This window comes from Talpa europaea, assembly GCF_964194135.1.
Source record: "Talpa europaea genome assembly, chromosome: 6".
NCBI lineage: Eukaryota > Metazoa > Chordata > Mammalia > Eulipotyphla > Talpidae > Talpa > Talpa europaea.
In genome coordinates this window covers 2,367,425-2,385,926 of record NC_140072.1, presented here as the reverse complement: position 1 = coordinate 2,385,926, position 18,502 = coordinate 2,367,425, and the positions used below count along the sequence as shown (strand labels likewise).

Below are 18,502 nucleotides of genomic sequence, written 5' to 3'. Positions count from 1 at the left end.
GTGGTCTGTGTGGAAGGACGTGTGAAGTTCATGTTGGGGAGTGGGTGTTTTCTGAGGGCAGCTTCTCCTTGGGACCTGGTCATCCCCCAGACCAGTCCCCGAGACCCCCAGAGCCAAGGTGTCTGGTTCCTGCTGTCGCCATGGCTTTGGGTCTGGTCCTCTCCCTTGTGGAGGGAGAGGACGCGGTCTCCAGGTCCTTGGGATCCTGGCCAGGCCCTGACCCCGAGGGCTTCGCAGAACGGGGATCTCTGCTCCCCTAGAGTGACAGGGTTGCCTGGGTCGTGGGCACACGTCTGCTTCCGTCAGCCACAGGCACTTGCACTTGGCACTTTTGTGTCCTGCAGTTTTCCAGAAGCTCCTCTGCCTCCCCACGCTGGTCTGCCTGACCCTGTAGCACAGATGGGGGGGGGGTGTGTGCCCATCCCCCCGAACTTGTCTCTGTCACCCCTGGGAAGCCCCTGGCCTTTTTCTTTTGGTTTCTTAAACTGGAAAGTCTTTAATTTTCTATAACCTTCATGTTTTTGTCCTGAGAATTTAAATGTGACCAGAAGGAGGCTGTCAGGGCTGCGTTGCTAACACGCTCTCCCCTCTCGCCGCAGGTCAACTTCGTCGTGTGCCAGCTCTTCGCCTTGCTAGCGGCCGTGTGGTTTCGGACTTACCTTCGTTCCAGCAAAACCAGCTCTTTTATAAGACATGTCGTCGCCACCCTCTTGGGCCTTTATCTTGCACTTTTTTGCTTTGGATGGTGAGTCCCCATTTTCATCTTCTTTCAGTGACACTCTCGGGCTCTGTGTCTGCATTTGGAGAGACACATCACGCGGGCTTGCTCTGTTACTCCGGAGTTTCCTGCAGAGGCACGTGGACCTGCGTGCACTCCAGCTCTGGAAGATGGGCTTTACCTTTTATCGCCTCAGTTTGGGCTTACCTGGGTGGGGGGGCAGGGACCCGGGCGGGGCGCCCTCCTGGCAGTGGCAGTGCTGCCTCCCCCGAGCCCAGCTGTTCTCCTCTGTGCAGCTGCCTGGGCCTGTGGTCTCCGAGCGGCCCCTGCTGACGCACCCACCCCTTGCAGGTACGCCTTGCACTTCCTGGTGCAGAGCGGGGTCTCCTACTGCATCATGGTGCTCGTCGGCGTGGAAAGCATGCACAAGTAAGTGCTGCCGTTCGCACGTGAGTACGTCACGATGGTGCAGTTGCACCAAAATGAGGTTTTATTGCATTAAGATCATTCTAAGTTGTGATACTTTTTTCAAGAACTGTCCTAAGTACAAATGTGAAATCGCTGGTGTGTGCTGGTCTTGGCCCCAACGCTGCTCATGGCCCTGTCTGGACCGTCCCCCGCAGGACTGTCCCCTGCACTGGGGAGGGTGCGCGGCAGCTACCTGGGGCTCCTGCCATGATGCCAGGAGGTGTCACCCACACTGTGGCAGCCACAGTGTGTTTCAGGGCCAGGCACTTCAGGCAGGGTGCTCCGGCCCAGTGTTGAGCTGCCCGTGGGGCATCAGGGGAGCGGGTGGGGCCAGTGATGTGCGTCTGGGCGTGAGGGCATCGGGCTTCCTGGGCAGGGCACCTGGCAGGCCCTGTGGGCGGCAAGACATGAGGTGGGGCAGGCTGGGCCTCAGAACCCAAAGGTGCAGGTCCCGGGACAGTGGCGCCTTCCGCGCCACCTTGGGTTTATGCGGCCGCCGCCAGCACTGGCCGCCTCTTTCCCCGCGGAGCAGACCAGACGAGGCCTCGGTGTTGGTGGCTTTTACAAGGGCGTGAGTATCCCGGGTGTTTCAGGGGAAGCGATGTTTGCGCTGTTATGACCCTGTTTTTTAAACCTGTTTTGTAAATGTCAGCTTCGGAGTGATACTGCATCTGATATCTGATTTTTGAAAAGAGGTGAGCCTTTTAATTGGCTAATAGGAAACCATGATCCTCTCACTGAAAACCCGCCCCGCTCGCTTAAACTCCAGTGGTCGCTGGCTTGGATTCGGCAAGTCAGTCGCTGGGGCGATGGAGTGACACGCCACACGGGTACAATGGCCAGGGCTGGCGAGGATGTGGAGGACCTGGAGCTCTCCCCGCTGCTCGTGGGAAAGCGAGGTGCTGCAGCCACTAGGGACAGAATCGTGCAGTTTCTTAAAAAGTCACACTCACACTTGGCAGAATGCGGCCTGTCCTAGTGTGACTCCCTGCCTGGGCCCTCGTGGACGCTGCAGCCGTGTTGTTCACAAGAGCTGAGCTGGGGCCGGCGCAGCGTCCCTTGGCTGGTCAGTAGGTCCGCGACATGCGGCATGTCCAGAGGCTGGCGTGTCGCTGAGCAGTGAAGGTCGCAGGTGGCACCCGGCGAGTCTCAGCCCAGCCTGGCAGCGGGAGCGCTGCGGGACCCCGTGGGCTTGAGGACAGACCTGTCGGGTGGTCTGGGCGCCGGGAGCCTTGGCCGGGGGTGGAGACGGGGAGACCTCGTGGTACGGGAAGACTCTGGAACTGGATTGCAGTGTTGATGGCAAAAGTGAGTGTATGATTTCACTGCAACTCTCTGAATCACATCCCTGAAGCTGGGTTGGTTTTATGGCCTATGGATTTTGGCTCAGTGAGAACCGTTAAACCTCATGAAGGGCCGCACGGAAGGGGACGCCACAGGGCAGGCTCCGGGCCCACTTCTCGATTTTGCCTCTTCTCATTGGGGCGTCACTGCAGACAGACGTTCAGGAAGGATTGGAAGAGTGACGGATGAGAAGGAACACTGAACAGCCGAGGGCCCTCCGGGGAAGGGGACCTGGGCGCTGAGGGGAGACGCGTGCCCTCCGCGAGGTTGTCCAGTCCGTTCTGTTCTGTTGCGTGTGTGCTGGTGGACTCGCCTGGGATTCTCCTTTCCATCTGTTTGTGGGGGTTTATAGGCACTCGTGCTGCTGGCCTCCAGTGACATGTGTCGTGGGGTGACAGGCAGCTGCTCGTGTCTCCCGCCTCCCTCACCACTTGCTTGTCTCCCTGTGGACTTGGGCCCTGGAGCAGGACGGGTGGGGGAGGCCCCTGGCAGCTGAGGTGGCCTCATCTCCACCACCGTGACCTGGAGGCCAGAGGGCGCAGGGGTCCCTTTTCACTGTTTTCCAGGACCCACGAGACCTCTGTGGTACGGGTCCCCAGATAAAAATGTCCTTGGTGAGATTGCCCTAGCCAGGGAACACCTCCTGGCTGGCAAAAGCCTCGAGTTGCTTAAGGTTTGTCCTCATGAAGTTAATTAGTGGTGGTTAGTGGCTCAGCAGGGACTCTCAGGACACCCCATGATCCCCTGAGAGAACATAAAATGTGGCAGGAAGGAAACTGGGGCTTTTCCTCGGTTCTCTCCGTGGCTGAAAACCGTCGGTGGCCGGGGTACAGGCGCAGGCCCTTAGCAGTCGCTGCGTTGCAGGTGGGGTTTTGCCTCGGAAACCCTAAGTGGTGCTGACATGGATTTTTAGTGTTATCTTCTCATAACTGTCAGTGTTTCAGCAGTTACTGTCTGCCAGGCACTGCCCAGTTGTATGTGGCGGCGGCAGCCTGGGAGGGGTGCGGAGGGCTGGCGTGAGGCTGGCTTGGCCTGGGTGAGCTGGGGCTGCAGCTCCCTTCACCTCCACCAGGCCGGCCGAGGCCACGGCCTGAGATTGCCTGTAAGTACTGTGCGCTGTGGCCTTGAGAATGTGTCTTTGCAAAGAAACAACCTCGATGGATTGAGGTTGGGTCCTGAATGAAAGCAGGGTTTGCGGTCAGCACGTCAGAGCCACAGACGCACCCCGGACGGTCCCTCAGCAGGCGGCGCAGCGAGCAGGAGACTTGCAGACTAGCGTTGCTGGTAAGGGGAGTGAGGCTGTGAGGCTTGGAGGCTGAGAGGGAGGGGGACAGCGCCCAGGTGTGCAGGGTGGCAGGGAGAGTTACTCAGTGGCCTCTTGGTGGCTTGGGTCACGGGCGGTGAAGTGCTCCGAGCAGAGCCTGGTGTGCATGCGGCGCTGGTAGCTGCTGCCACCCCCAGACCTCGAGCCGCTGTTGTCCGCAGCCCTGTGTCCCGCGCTCCCGTCTCGCTCCTGCCCCTTGGTGTGCCCGCTGGTGGCCTGGCCCCGTCTGTCCCTGCTCCGCTCCCAGTCTTTGTGGGGATCTGCCGGCTCCGCTGCAGCTCTTCCTGGCGCTCTGGCCTGGCAGCCGCGGCCCCTGCACCTCTGCCCGCCCCAGTGCTTGCCCATGGTCATAATGGGCTGTTTGTGGCTCCCCACACAGGCCCTACTGTTGGGCCCTGGCGCCTTTGTGTGTGGGGAGCCCCGCCCCCGCCCCCGCCTGAATTCCTGCTGGTCTCGGAGCTCTGCACCCCTGACCTCTGCAGCCAGCCCCCTAGCCCCCCTGGATTCGGTCACCTTCACCTCACAGGCCTGCCCCTCTCTCCTGGTGCTGACAGATGTGCTGACAGATGTGTAGCTGGCTGCGGCCGCTGGGCAGCTTTGTGACCTGCCTGGTGGCCTGGCTTCCCTGCCCGTCCCCCACCCGGTCCTTGCGGTGACTTAGGAGTAATAACAACACCCGCCTCAGCTTACAGCGAGGCCCAGTGCCCCCCCCCCCCAGCACTCTGTGGCGCACTCAGTATGCGCTGCCTTGTCGGAGCACTCTTGTTTTTGTGCCACTGAGAGGGTTACACGCCGCCCGCTGCGCGACGGGAAGACATGGACGTGCTCCAATATCGGGGCCTCGTTCCGGGATGTGGAACCTGAGCAGACTGGCGCGGGCCTCGTCCAGCCCGGCACCCCCGGCACCTGCCAGGCCCTGCGAGTGGCTGGAAGGTGCGTTTAGACACAGCTGAAAGGTTTCTGCGCTCGAGCCTGTGGCGGGAGGCAGCTGCGGTCTGCCCCGCCTCCCCTCTCGGCGGCCCCTCCTCTCCCTGCTTCTCGGGTCCTTTGCAGCTGAGCCGGTGCCTGGTCAGAGGAGCCACGATGCACTTTGTCCTCCGCGCTGCCCTTGCTTTTGAGGGCAGTTTGGAGAATTAATTGAATCATTGTTCTTTTTCTGCTCTTTACCTTGTATTTTCTCTCCCTAAAGAAATGGTGAGAAGAAAGGGGAGCGGTCTCTTGTGTGGGTGTGAGGGGAACAGGCTGCAGCCCCCGAAGAACAGGCTGAGGGGCCCAGACCTCCTGGTCATGGATGCCGCAGGCCCTGACCCAGGGAAGGGTAGGGGCGCTGACGGGCTCCTCCAGACACCCCACCTGGGGTCCTGGTTTTGGTGGCAGTTACACTGGGGTGAAACCTGGACGCATTTGATGGACGAGTGTCTTTTTCGGCTGCTCGCCATCCGGCGGTGCTCTGTCTACCAGGAGTAGTTGCTGATGTTGCTGAAAGCTTTTGAATTTTTCTTCTTGCTTAGTTACTGACTTACTTGGAGAAGCTGAATCAGATGATACTTTGATCTGGAGTCCACAGGCCCTCAGTCGTGGGTGTAAACTACAGTAGTCTTGTATTTTGAAAGAGAAATTAATCTTGCTTAAAACCATCAGTCAAAACCCGATTTCATTTGTATACTTGAGTTAACTCTAAATATTTTCTTGGTAAAGAACCATTCACTGACTTCACTGTGCTACTGAGCCAGGTGTGGGTGCAAAGCAAGACAGTCGTTGGGTGACTGGTATATTTCTGTCACCTGCGAGCAGAGCAGGGACAGGGGCGTGGCTGCTGGTGCCACCACAGCGTCTGGCCTCACTGCAGCCCAATGCCTGCTGCTGCTGCCTCCTGAATAAGGCTTCTGTGAAGGCACAAACAAAATCCCTCATGTCTTTTATTGTATTTGCAACTCGTTGAGCTCCCTTGATTCCAGCTGAGAAACACCTGGCCAAGGCAGGGCATCACCCACCAGGCCCCGGCCCCGGGGCGGCAGAGTTCGGCTGGGAGCAGTAGATACCTGCAGGGCTCTGGGGAGGAGTTAAGAGTGTGCTCCGAGCCAATGTCTTGGGCAGATGCTAGAATCTGGGGTTTCTGTCCTGGGGTGCTGGCAAGGGGGGTTCTGTGGCATTTGGAACAACTGGAGGGACACCGAGTCTTGTCTGAAGATGCCAGGAGTATCTATTGCTGATAAAGCAAGTGGTTTCCAATTTTCCTACTAGAGTAGCAAGGGTAGAGACGATTTTCCAGTGCCAGGCTCAGTTCACACTCCCCGGCGAGGCCGGCAGTCTTCTTGCCGCCAGCGCTTCACCAGGTGTGGGTTTTCCAGGCCAGAGCTAGGTGCTGATGGGCCTCTGCAGCTGTGGTGCTTCTGAGCTAGCCTGCAAAATCCCATTTTCATTGGCGGAACTTCCAGCTATTGAGGAGCGAAAAGGTCCACAAATTTTCTCATCCCCAGAGTAGCGGTAAAACTGAAAGAGTTTGTCAAAACCATCGCAGGACCCTCAGCTTCACCAGAAGTGAACAGCATTTTGAGACGCATTGAAAATAAACCCAACCTGCTGACCTCAGAATAGGAGCAGTGGGGCTCTGTGGTGTTTCCTCCTGGGGTTACTTCCACCCTCCTTCCTGGGCAGAGTAACTCCCTTGGGCAGGGCTGGCCGGGACCACCGCAGCTCTGATACCAGAGGCGACTGACCTGATCCTAGTGCAGGCAGGAAGCCAGCGCCCTGGCTGACAGAGAAGGCCTCGGCTCACCCTAGCAGAGGACGTGGTCTGTAGTCGGGGCCTGGAGGGGTGTGAGAGGGTCTGCGCACAGCCCTGGCTGCCAGGAGGGGGCATCCACGCTCAGGGGACGCTGAGAGGAAGGGCTGGGGCCGACTTGGAAACTACTGAAATTTCAGGTGAGCTCCAGCCACATGTGGTCCATCAGCAAAGGGCAGAGGCTTTACTGGCTAGAGGTGTTTGAGCACAAGCACTAATTATCAGCCAACGGCTAAGATTTGAAGACACAGGAATGACCCCTAGAGCCAGGCTGAAGGCAGAAATTTAGGATTTCAGAAACTGAGCAGACACTTCAGCTGCTGCAGCACCATGGGTGAGAGCCTCAGCAGACTGAGTCCTAGCTAAGAGACATACAAAAACAGTACAACAGCAGTGCTCAGGAGTAAAACGACAGTCAATGTATTGTCAAAATTGCCCCCAAATGAAGAATTATGTTATTTGATAGCGCCAGGTTTAAGCAAATATGAGAAATGACTGGGGGTGAGGGGGCAAAGCAGTCCATTGACACTGTCACTAAGTGGGACTAGATGTTGCATTTACTGCAGACTTTAAAGCAGCTACTGTACTTTCAAAGAATTAAAAGAAGATATAATGACCATGACTCGACAAAGAGGGAGTATCGGTAAAGAAATAGAAACGATTAAGAAGAACCAAAGTCCTGGTGTTGAAAAGTAAATAACCAAAATGAAAAATTTACCAGGTATGCTCCATGGTGATTTGTGAAGGTCAGAGAAAATATCAGTGACTTTAAAGTTGGAGAGTGGATACTATCCAGCTATGGAACAGGTGCAGAATACTGAGAAAGAGCGAATGGAACTGCAGAGACAGCAGCGCTTAGACAGCAGCACTGAGGCACCAGCATACAGTGATGGGTGTCCCCAAAGAGAGCAGAGGGAGTGTTTGGAGAAATCGTGGCCAGCAGCACCCCAGATATGCTGAAAAGCACTAATCTGCCCATCCAGCAAGCTCAGCAGACCCCCTGGTGCAGAAAAACAAACAGATACTCACAAATCTGAGATGCATTATTGCCATGCTGCTGGAAGACAAGACAATAAGAGCAACTTGACAGCAGCAAGAGAAAAACACTCATTATGAGAGAGGAACAGCACATTTCACCAGGCACAGCGGAGGCCGGAGGAAGTAGAAGGGCATATTCAAAATGCAGGGGAAAAATTTCAACCACAACTTCTATATCCAGCAAAATTATCCTTCAGGAATGATAGTGAAATGCAGACATTCCCAGATAAACAGAGACCTGGCCTTTGGGTCCGGGCTGGTATACCAAAGGGTGACTTGAATTCACAGGGAGAAAGGAAGCGCTCCAGAAAGGATAAATACGTGGGTAACTATTAAAGATGGTCTGTGTGTCTGTTTTCTTCAAAGACTTAAGACAGTGAGTACAACATTGTAGCATTATATGATATAGATGCCATACATATGAAATAATAGCAGAAAGTGAGGGAGAAAGAGACCTGTGTAAAATTACTATATCTTATCAGAATTAAGTCAGTATTAATTAAAAAAGGTTGTGATAAGATATATATTGTTATCCCTAGAGCCACCACTGAGAAAAAGAACTAAGATGTACATAGTGGAAAGACCAACAGAGAGATTAAAGTAGTAACTAGCAAAATATTTTATACAAAAGAAGGCAGTAAAGGAGGAACCAAAAAATACCCAAGACATCTAAAACGATAGCAAAATGGCAGATGTGAAGGGATCATATCAATAATTACATTAAATAAGAATCAGAAAACAGCCTGAACTATATGCCTGCTACAAAAGATACTCTGTATTTTTTTAAGATTGATTTATTTATGCATACAAGAACTGGGGTACAGGCCAGAGGTGCGGGGGGTGAGAGGATTCACCAGAGGCAGAGTGGGGAGCAGAACAGGCAGATTGACTGAGGGGAGCAACGGGCGAGACAGGAGAGGTCTGCTGTGCCATGTGGTTAGCTCCCTGGCTGGGGATCAAACCCGTGCTGCAGAGGCTACAGACAGCTTTGCAGTGCTGTACTCAACCCTCTGCACCACCAGGGCGGCCCCAAAAGATACTCTTTAGATGAGAGGACTCACACAGTTTGTGAGAAAGGATGGACACATGTCTTGCAAACAGCCACCAAGCAGGTGCTGGGGGAAGGCCCGGGCCAGTGAGCGCCGTGGGAACCTGCAGGCCACAAGATGGGCACGCAGAGCCCGTGATGGCTGTCTGCTGCAGGTCATCCGAGAGTGAGAACAGAACAGCTGCATCTACTGCATCAAAAAAAGAAACCTGGGCCTCCCGGTGGCTTAGCGAGTTGAGCGCCACGCTGTGAAGCTGTCTGCAGCCTCCGCAGTGTGGGTTCGATCCCGGCCTGCCCGTGAGGATCCCACATGGTGCGGCAGACCTCTTGTCTCACCCGCTGCTCCCCTCAGCAGTGTATTTCGTCAGTCTGCCTGTTTTGCTCCCCTCTCTGTCTCTGGTGACTCCTCTCGCCCGCCCACACATCTGGCCTGTACCCCAGTTCTTATATTAAAAAAAAAAAAATAAAGAAACCTGAGATAAATCTGATAAAAGAACTGCACGTATACTTAGAGACTGCAGACCTCCGAGACAAGTGAAAGGCAATTACGTGAAGTATTTCCTGTTCATGGGCTGGGGGATTTTCTGTTGTTAAATATGGGCAGGCAGGCGACTGGGAGGCATTGCAGTACACACCTTGGTGTGTGGAGGTCTTCAGAGGGGAAATATGAACAGGCAGTAATTAGATGTATTTACCTGTGACGACGGCGCACAATCAAAGTACAGTGGGGCAGACTAGTGCAGCGTTTTATAGTGGGTTGAAGAAAGTTGTTTGTGGAGTGGTCCGGTGACAGTTCTGGAGTTCTATCATCTAGTTAATAAATTACTTTAAAATGTGTCCTTTAATAAACCGATCTTTCATTGTCACTAACGTCGCGGGTCTGTCCTGCAGATACTGCTTCGTGTTCGCGCTGGGCTACCTGAGCGTGTGCCAGATCACCAGGGTGTACATCTTTGACTACGGACAATATTCTGCCGATTTTTCAGGGTAAGAGTAAAAGTTTGATTGAGCAGCTTGTGGCGTCTGTTCTATCTTGTTGAATAAAGGACAAAATACAGTTGTGTTTAGTGCCCCATGGAAATCTAATACTCAACATTTCAATGACAGATTCCTTTATGAATAGAGAACTCCCGTGCAGAGGTCTCTTAGGATGCTGTGTTACATCACGAAGTAACCTATTCTTTTAAATTAGGTAAAATTTCTAAAGAGAGAGCCATTACATGTGTTGTACGCTCTCCTGGTGGGAACGTGTCCCGTAACCATTGAAAATCACCCCACATCTGCGCCGGACTCCCCTTTCCTTCTGTGTGCCCCAAGCCCCCCATGCAGACAGTTGCAGCTTTTTTGTAAGACCTCATTGCTCGGTCTTGCTTCCTGGCACCCATGGGGATTCTGTGGCCAGGGTGCGGGCGGAGCCCTGCCAGCCTCAGCTCCCAGAGCAGACACTCGAGAATGTCTCTCCCTTCCATGCCTTGCGCCTTTACGGGGTGTTCGGCCTCCTCTCCAGTGTCTGAATAGCAGCAGTGACTTGGGACTTTCGTTCCTTAAAAGGGAATTCCGTCCCCCCGACCCCCGTACTCTGTCCTGTTACACAAGCGACGGAATGTCTCTCGTGAGCTACAGGCCCATCTTTGTGACGCCGTGGTAGTCGTGGGGCATGTAAGATAGAGCTCCATGTTCTTTATGGCAGCTTTCTCAATGGAAAAATGCACAGAGACTTGCTGTTAAATTAATTTTGAGTCATTTGAGTAAGATAAGTAATGACCAGGAAGTTCAACGGAAGGACAGAGGAAGTGGGAAAAAGAAAACAAGGTGGCATCTGTGGAAAAAAATTGGTCAAGAATCAAAATGGATCAAAATTGTTTGAGCACAGAGAAAGTCATGGCTGGACAAGGGGGATTTTAAGAGGTGATGTGTCTCCTTAACGAGATTATTAAAATAGATTTTACTTTTATCAAACAGATTTTTAAAATGGGCTTGAATGAAAGGTGATTGTACCCAAAAGAACAATCAAAACAAAACTGATTAAATGTGCAAAAAAATCAAGTTAGTTAAATTGGCCGTTCATAGAAGAGGACGGAGGGGCGTACCTGGGATTCGGGGCAGGCGCGCCAAAGCTGGGCTGCCGCGTCGCGGGTGCGCTGGAGGAGACTGCATGCTGGCTGGGAGCAGAGTGGGGGGATGGGGGGGGGCGTGATGCACTGGATGACGCAGAACAAAGTCTTGGGGAACTTGAAGAGGCAACCAGGTGATTTGTTACCTTCAGAAAATAACAAAATTAAGACCTAGTTGTGTAAGTTGGAAAGAATAGAAATAATTTAGAAAATGTGATCTTCTGGGGGCCTCCCCGGGGGCCTCGGGGTTAGTCTTGGGCTATCACTGCTGCAGCCTGAGTTCGATCCCCGGCCAGGGAGCTGATCCACATGGCCCAGCAGACCTCTCCTGCCTCCCCGCTGCTCCCCTCAGCAGTGGATTTCAGTGGCTCTGCCTGCTCTGCTCCCCACTGTCTCTGGTGAATCCTCTCACTGCCCGTACCTCTGGCCTGCACCCCAGTTCTGTGCTGTGTTCACCTTCGTGCTTAGCACATGGTGGTAAACGAATGCTTACTGAGTCGGTGATGAGATTTCATTTGAGAAGAAAGTTAAAAAACACAGTGAGGAAAAGTACCAGATACAACATAGAAAAACCTGAGCATCCGGGGCACGCTGTGTTTAAGAGGTAAGTTCTCTTATCTAAGAGATAAGTCACAGCTTTGAAAAATCACCATAAACGAGCACAAGAGCAAGCGTTTAGGATATGATAGAAGCTCAAGGGATGTGCCTGATGAATTCAGTTTATGAAGGTTGACAACAGCTCTTGACATGAGCAGCTGAAAGTGAATAGGTTATGAGGTCCTGACTCTTCACACGGGCCTTTGGGGTCCAGGACCCGCAGGCTGATACCAGGGCATGGAGCAGGCGCCCTGCAGCCCCCGCTTGGCTTTGAGCACATCTGCTCCGGCTGTTCCGTGCCCGGCCTATCCTCCAGCTCGCGGGACCGCCACGTGCTCTCGCGGGACCTTCCTGCCAGTCACCGAGCTCAGCTGGAGCAGAGGGGAGAATGTGGCCCGGAGCTGCCTGGGCCCACTGCACTCCTCTCTGGGTCCCACCTCTGTGGGTTCCTTCTCAGTTTCCCTTTGCTCCTGGAAGCGCCCCCTTCTCCCCAGCTAGGGGCGGGCTCTCTGCTGCTAGACAGCTTGATCTCAGTGGCTGGACATCCCAGGAGCTTTTCTCACTCGCATTTCAGCAAGAGGCACCCCCTGCCCCAGCCAGTGGTTTAGGGAGTCAGGTGCCTCCTTTCTATGCTTCCACCTCCTTTGGGGTCTCTGGAATCCTCAAAGAAGCTGGCAGAGCCATGCGGCAGGCAGGGCTGGCCACGCAGCCTGGAGTAGAGGGCTGTTCACAGCCCAGCAAGTGCTTGTCCGAGACCACGTCTGACCCACCCGTCCTCTGTCCCAGCGCCCCACAGGCGGACCAGCCCAGAGCCAGTTCCCTGCCTGAAGCCTCAGTTCCCAGCCCCAGGTCAGAGCCATGTCCTTACAGCTCCCTGCAAAAGGCACAACTCTGAGCTCCTGGGCCACTGTCTCAGTCCCTCCTCCCTCCCCGGCCTCCTGGCTTCCACCTGCAGCTCTTCACCTGGCTCTCCTGTCTTCAGGCTTCTGCAGGGCTTGCTCCCTGGCTTACATTCTCTGTTTAAATGTCACCCTCTGGGTGAGGCCAGTCTTCACTCTGTCCTGGCTCCCTCTCCCCGGAGCAGCTCTGTGCTTCTGCTGAGCGCGAGCAGCCCTGGTGTGCCGTGTGCCTTGCATGCAGCTGTTACTGCTCTTGCCATGGCCTCCCCACCCCCCTCCTCCCCCTTCTGCTGAGCCTGAGCAACATCTGGCCTGGGATACACTCGCCGGTCTGTTCATCTGTGGTCTTCCCCTCAGCAGCGTGGGGTAAACACCCTATCAGCAAGTGCCGGCCACGTCCCGGCGTGGCGCAGGCCCTCGTCAGCTGCATGTTTTCCCCACACAGGAGGAGTATGAAGGAGCTTCTTGTGTGAGATCATCCCCTGGACCTGACCCAATTTGGGGCACAGCAGCCCCAAGTTCGCTCTGAAATTCCTTGGATGTCTTTATTTCACGTTTAGAAATGCCAGCATTTTGTAGCTGTGTGATCAACTATTTTACACGTCACAAGTGTTATTTTAAATTCCCTCCATTAAGATACTTGTTTTTTATTTGTCACAGCCCGATGATGATAATCACCCAGAAGATCACTAGTTTGGCTCATGAAATTCACGATGGTAAGAATTTCAAAGTTGATTTTTCATCCTTTGGTGGAGATACTGCGTCACTCCCTGCTGTCTGCTCGGGGCTAGAGGAGGCTGCGGGGAGACACTCACTCTGCAGAGGGTTGTTAAGAGACACTTGCTTCCCCTCCCTGTTTCAACCTAATTTTGCATTCAATTCAGTGACGAAAACAAAGTAAAATTGTATGATTCAGCCCTGTGACCCAAATTGCTTGCAGTTTAAAGTAGAAAGTAGGTAGACGTTCTGGGTTTAAGTCAAGTCTTATGAATCCCGCTTCATCTCTGTGTTACACCGTCATGAAAAATTCCCTCTCCCGGGCCTCCCCGGTGGCGCAGCGGTTGAGCGCTGGGCTGCCCGCAGCCTCTGCAGCACCAGTTCAATCCCCGGCTGCCCTAGGAGGGTCCCACATGGCGCGGAGACCTCTCCTGCCGCCCGCTGCTCCCCTCGGCAGTGTACTTTGGTCCTTCTGCCTGCTCTGCTCCCCGCTCTGGCTCTGGTGAATTCTCTCACCCTCCTGCGCTTCTGACTGTACCCAGTGCTTGTATAAATAAATAAGTCTTTAAAATAAATAAATAAATACATACAGAACAACCCAAAATTTAAAAAAAATAAAAATTCCCTCTCCCTATATACATACAGACATCTGTGTATATTTTAGTGCAAATATTTATATATTCGTATTTCGTGTCTCGAATGAACGGGACCTTGCCGTGGAGACGCTGTTGGCCAGACTGCGAGCGAGAGGGCTTGAATGGCCCCTTCCCGGGTCCACAGTCGACTTGAGTCTGTTGTTTGCATCTTCATTTCGGCCTCCTGTGGCCTCTAGGCAGCCCCATAATCTAGCAAACTGACGGATAAGCAAGAGCAGCAGCCTCCTGTGCGGAGAGGGGAGCAGGGGAGCAGACGAGGTGCGGGTCCAGTTTGCAGCCCGAGGCCATCATGCCAAGCCTTCCTGCTCCCCACCGGCCTCGGCCACGACTATCACCTTCTACGGGAAACCACGTCTATCACCTTCTATGGGAAACGCATGTGCCACCCCCCCCCGCCCCCTTCTGAAATGGCCTGGAATTTACCCTTCCATGTGGTGGCCCTTGGGAGTTTTTAACTTATCAGAACCTCCCTGAAGGAGTCCAGTTCGACCCAATGTAGTTATTTGAGACACGGGTGGGGTGGGGTCCCTAGGCCCCTCCGTGCTGAGCCTCATCCAGCCAGGACGAGTGGAACCCAGCACACCCCAATCCCACTGAAGTTGGGTGTGGGGTAAATAATTGTCAGGCTTTTCTGCCCTCCCTCCATCAGGATGTATGAGGGACCCCTGCGGTCCTGCACGCATGCCTGATGGGGGCACCTGGAGCGGGGTGTGGGCATGTGTAGGTTGGGTGCACCCGGGCTGAGACTGGGCTTATAGGGGCGGCGTCACGGGGACGCCAGCCAGAGGAGAACAAGCGAGGGACGGGAAGAGAACCAGCAGAGCAGCAGCGGCCCCAGGAGAAGGCCGGAGAGCCCAGGAGGAGTGAAGATTCGCCGGGGGCTGGGGGCCTGCCAGCCTCCGGGCCCCCAGCACCCCTGCCTGCCGTGAACCTGGTAAACTCAGTAAAAGCCTGAGAAAGCCACTGAGGGCTCCAGGACGCCTCCTTTGCCCGTCTGCTCCAGCTCTGCCTTTGGCACTACATTGGGGTGGAGCATGAGGCTCAAGGGAGCGAAGTGAGGGAAAACACCGTTCTTTAGCCGTGATTGACCGAAGTGCCTGTCTTCCCCTCAGGGATGTTCCGAAAGGATGAAGAGCTGACTCCCTCGCAGAGAGGCCTCGCTGTGAGGTAGGTGCGGCGCCCGTCCTGCCTCCCTACCTGGACCCCCAGCCGAGACTGCCTTGTCCCCAAGGGCAGCCCTCGCCCGCACTCGCCAGCGGGGCCTCGGGCCCCAGAGCCCTCGGTGGAGCCACGCGCACCCCGTGCTCCCCGAGGCTGCTGTGGCTTCCCCCTCCCGCGGGGCCAAGCTGCTGTCTGCTGTGTGGCAGCCCCGAGGACAGGGCAGCCCAGAACCAGAGAGTCTCACTGCATTTGAGGAATTCTCTCAGAGTCTTGTCCTGCATCTTCTGTCCGTTCTTCTGGGCTGGGTCTGTCTGAATCTAGTCAAATCAGAGGCCCACGCTCATCCAGCCTCAGGGAAGACTTCCTCGGAAACGCCCGGTTTCCTTAAGCCTCCAGCTGCGGGTGCTGGGCCTGGCCGGTGGGCCCACCGGCGCGGTCGCCTGAGCCCCGTCCTTAAACTCATTCTGCCTGATGTTCCCTGCAGTCGGTCTTCACGTGTCCGTAACTCACTCGACCGTCCCTAGCTGATGGAGGGCAGTTTTCTGGACTCGTCCCCTTGCCTCTCGGGCCCGCTGCAGGACACCAGACCTTCAGTTCCGTCTTCACCACAGGGGCTGTGGGGCAGAGCACTCGGTCTTGCTGAATGGGCTCATTTAGAATTTGTGACCCTAAATTTAAAATTTGGGGTGCTGGTACTGCCAGCAGGTGTACCACATTCGCCGAGTCCACCCACCACCCGGGGCCCCAGACTCCCAGCATTGCCTCCCTGACCCCTCATGTTTTGGAGGAAATAAAGGTGACTGTTGCACTCTGCAGCCACCAGGCCCTCCACACAGTCTGTAGCCTTGACGCAGGCCATTCTCCGGGACCAGGTGCTCACTGTCCAGTGTCCAGCCCAAGGCCAGCTCTTCACTTCCAGGCTCAGTCCAGCTGCTTCCTTTGTACCAAGGGCTTTGCTTTGTTTTCCCATCTCTTCGCATCCGTCCTCAGCCCCCCTCCCCGTCCACACACGGCTGTGGGCCCCTGTGGGGCACAGGTCATTGAGAACCCCATTGTGCTTGCCGGTGCACACAGAATGAAGTCCTGGGTCCTGCCGTGGCTGCTCTGGCCTGGGTGGGCTCCCTCTGACCCCTCTCCCATCTCTGTCTGCTGGTTGAGTCCACTCCAGCCTCCTGGCCACCGCCGATGTGCCCCCTGCAGAGGCTTTGCAGTCACTGTGTGGAACCCCGTCCCGGGTGCCCCTCGGCCCGCTCTTGCTGGAGTCTGCACAGACATCACCTTAGCAGCCAGGCCTTGTCCCCTCGTCCACGTTGAGCCCTCCTCTTGACAACACCGCTCTGGGGGTGTTGACTGCCGCGGGGCTCCGTGAGCACAGACATTTGACCACTGTGTCCCCGTCCCTGCACCATCTGCCAAGCATGGGTGGCACCCGCGCTGGGAGGGTGGGTGGGGAGGATCGGCCCTCCGTGCACTCCCGCCCCTTGGCTGGCTTCATGCTGAGGAATAGACCAGAACCCTTCACCGCTGCTAGTAAAGACCCCAACAGAAGCTCTGTATCCAAGAGTGCTGCTGGGAGCCCCACCCAGCCTTTGCTGCTCAACTGCAGATGGGGCCAGAACTTGCCGTGCGGGGAGCGGCGTGGGCGGCTCAAGCACATGCTTGCATTGCAGGCGCATGCCCAGCCTGCTGGAGTACCTCAGCTACACCTGCAACTTCATGGGCATCCTGGCCGGCCCCCTGTGCTCGTACAAGGACTACATCACCTTCATCGAAGGCCGAGCATACCGCACCTTGCATTCAGGTGAAAACGACAAGGAGGAAGCGCAGCACGGGAGGCTGGAGCCCTCGCCAACCGTAAGCGCCGCACCCGAGCTGCTCCTCAGCCTTCTTTCTTTAAAGACACTGCTTCCCAGCTTTGCCTTGACCCATCTGTTTCTTTCAGGCTGCTTCCAGGTAGCTGCCTGCACAGGTGCCGCGGTGCCCGGTAGCCCAGTCGTTCCTGCAGGCCAGGCTCTGGGCACTGTCCCGCGGCCAGGCCTGGGCCTGTCCTGTGCCTTAAGCTCCAGTGTGCTGAGGGCGTGGGTGCTCCCTCCTGCCCTCCCTCGCTCCCTGTCCTCGCTGGCGTTTGAGGCCCCCTTTAGGCACTGCCCTGTCCCTGCGGCCTGTTCCCCCACACAGTAGATGAGGTTGTGCTGGTGCCGCTTGGCTCCGCGTACCCAGGGCTGCTCTCTCTGTCTCACCTCGCTCTTAGGAGGCAGGTGCCGTTACTCTCACTGCTAACAGGTGGGCAGCTGAGACTCGGGGGCTAAGAAATTTGACCAAGACTTCCCAGGTTGGCAGTAGGACTGGAATTGAAGCCAGGGAGTATCTGGGGTCTGTGCTAAATTGTCTCACAGGGTGGTCTATGCGTCCCTCGAACGGCTGGGCTGCTGCAGCCCCAAGCAGCTGCTTTACAGAGAAAGGGTCTGAGGGCCACAGAGGGGCCCTCACAGAGGGGCTGGTGGTCTGAGCAGGGGCGAGGCCTGACCCTCCTCACAGGTCACTCCAGAGGCAGAGTGACTGTGGAAATGTGTGCCCTTCCACAGCTCCTGTCTTTTCTGCCCTCTGTCTCATTGTGCTCTACTCCAAAAAGGGGCTTTTGTCTTATACTTTCAGTTGCTGATTAAATGTAAATTGAGAAATAGAATCTCAAAGGGAGTTGGATTTCAGACTTGAAATTGGGTCTCATCGGATCCCTTCCAGGACCGCTTTGTGTCTCCAGGCGACCATTTAACCCTTGGGGGGGGGGGGGTCACTGCCAGAAGAGAAGAGAGATAATTAGAGGCAACTCTGTTCTGCAGAAGGGTATTCTGGGATATTGGGAGGAGATTGAAGGCCTAGCAATCAGGGTACCAGAGGCTCACCCCCCAGCTCAGCTTTGTGACTTTGCCCGTTGCTTAGCTTGGGGGCCCCTTCTGCCAGAGGGGCGTCTCGGTGTCTTCCCTGCTTTAGACCATGTGTCAGAACCAACATCATTTAGTACAATATTGGAAAAATAACGAAGGGCACAGGCACAGGAGCGGTAGTGAACCAAACCCACGAGGGAATAACACGGATCCATGTGTTCTGTCACTCACTGGAATGTTTATGGGATTCGCACATAAAATGTCACTTGCTTCTTCTGGCTTCAGACATCATAAGTCAGAGTTTGCTAATGGTGGCAAAAACGCCTGCTTGTTGCCTCACTACTGTGTACTTCATTGCAGTCCCATGAGGATGCTGCTCACATGCTCGGTAGTGGTAGTTGCAGATCACTCCGGGTGTCAGGAAGTGCTTTGTGACCTGTGGGGCAGGTGGACGCAGCCCCGAGGTAGGGCAGCCGAGGCCACGAGGGCGCCACCTTTGGGCACGCCCAGCTGTCTTGCCTGCACCAGGCGAGACGCAGGCCTGGCTGTGGGAGCAAGGACCGGAGTAGCGGCCGGAACGAGGTAGGAGTCCACTCTCCTCTCAAGTAGCAGCTCACAGGTGGGGCCCCTTGCGCACATGGCCTGCCGTGGCTTCACTCTGAAGTCGCTGCCACCCGTGCGTGTGTCCCCCGGGTGTATGTTGATTTTTTCTTTTCTGTTTTTAAAGATTTATTTATGCATCAGGAAC

The 18,502-nt window shown here is 55.3% G+C and overlaps 1 protein-coding gene across 2 annotated transcripts in view; it reads left to right on the top strand.

Moving 5' to 3' along the window:
- The window catches only part of MBOAT2 (membrane bound glycerophospholipid O-acyltransferase 2), a gene marked incomplete at its 5' end in the record, with an annotated part of 52,362 nt that overhangs the window by 24,496 nt on the left and 9,364 nt on the right, over positions 1-18,502 (top strand). Inside the window, 6 exons of one of the 2 annotated variants that reach the window (XM_084235160.1) lie at positions 600-745; positions 1,070-1,147; positions 9,617-9,712; positions 12,996-13,051; positions 14,821-14,875; positions 16,540-16,723. In XM_084235160.1, coding sequence (XP_084091286.1) covers positions 600-745; positions 1,070-1,147; positions 9,617-9,712; positions 12,996-13,051; positions 14,821-14,875; positions 16,540-16,723 — 615 coding nt within the window. The remainder of the gene's footprint in view (positions 1-599; positions 746-1,069; positions 1,148-9,616; positions 9,713-12,995; positions 13,052-14,820; positions 14,876-16,539; positions 16,724-18,502) is intronic. The other variant, XM_084235161.1, reaches the window with a different exon arrangement.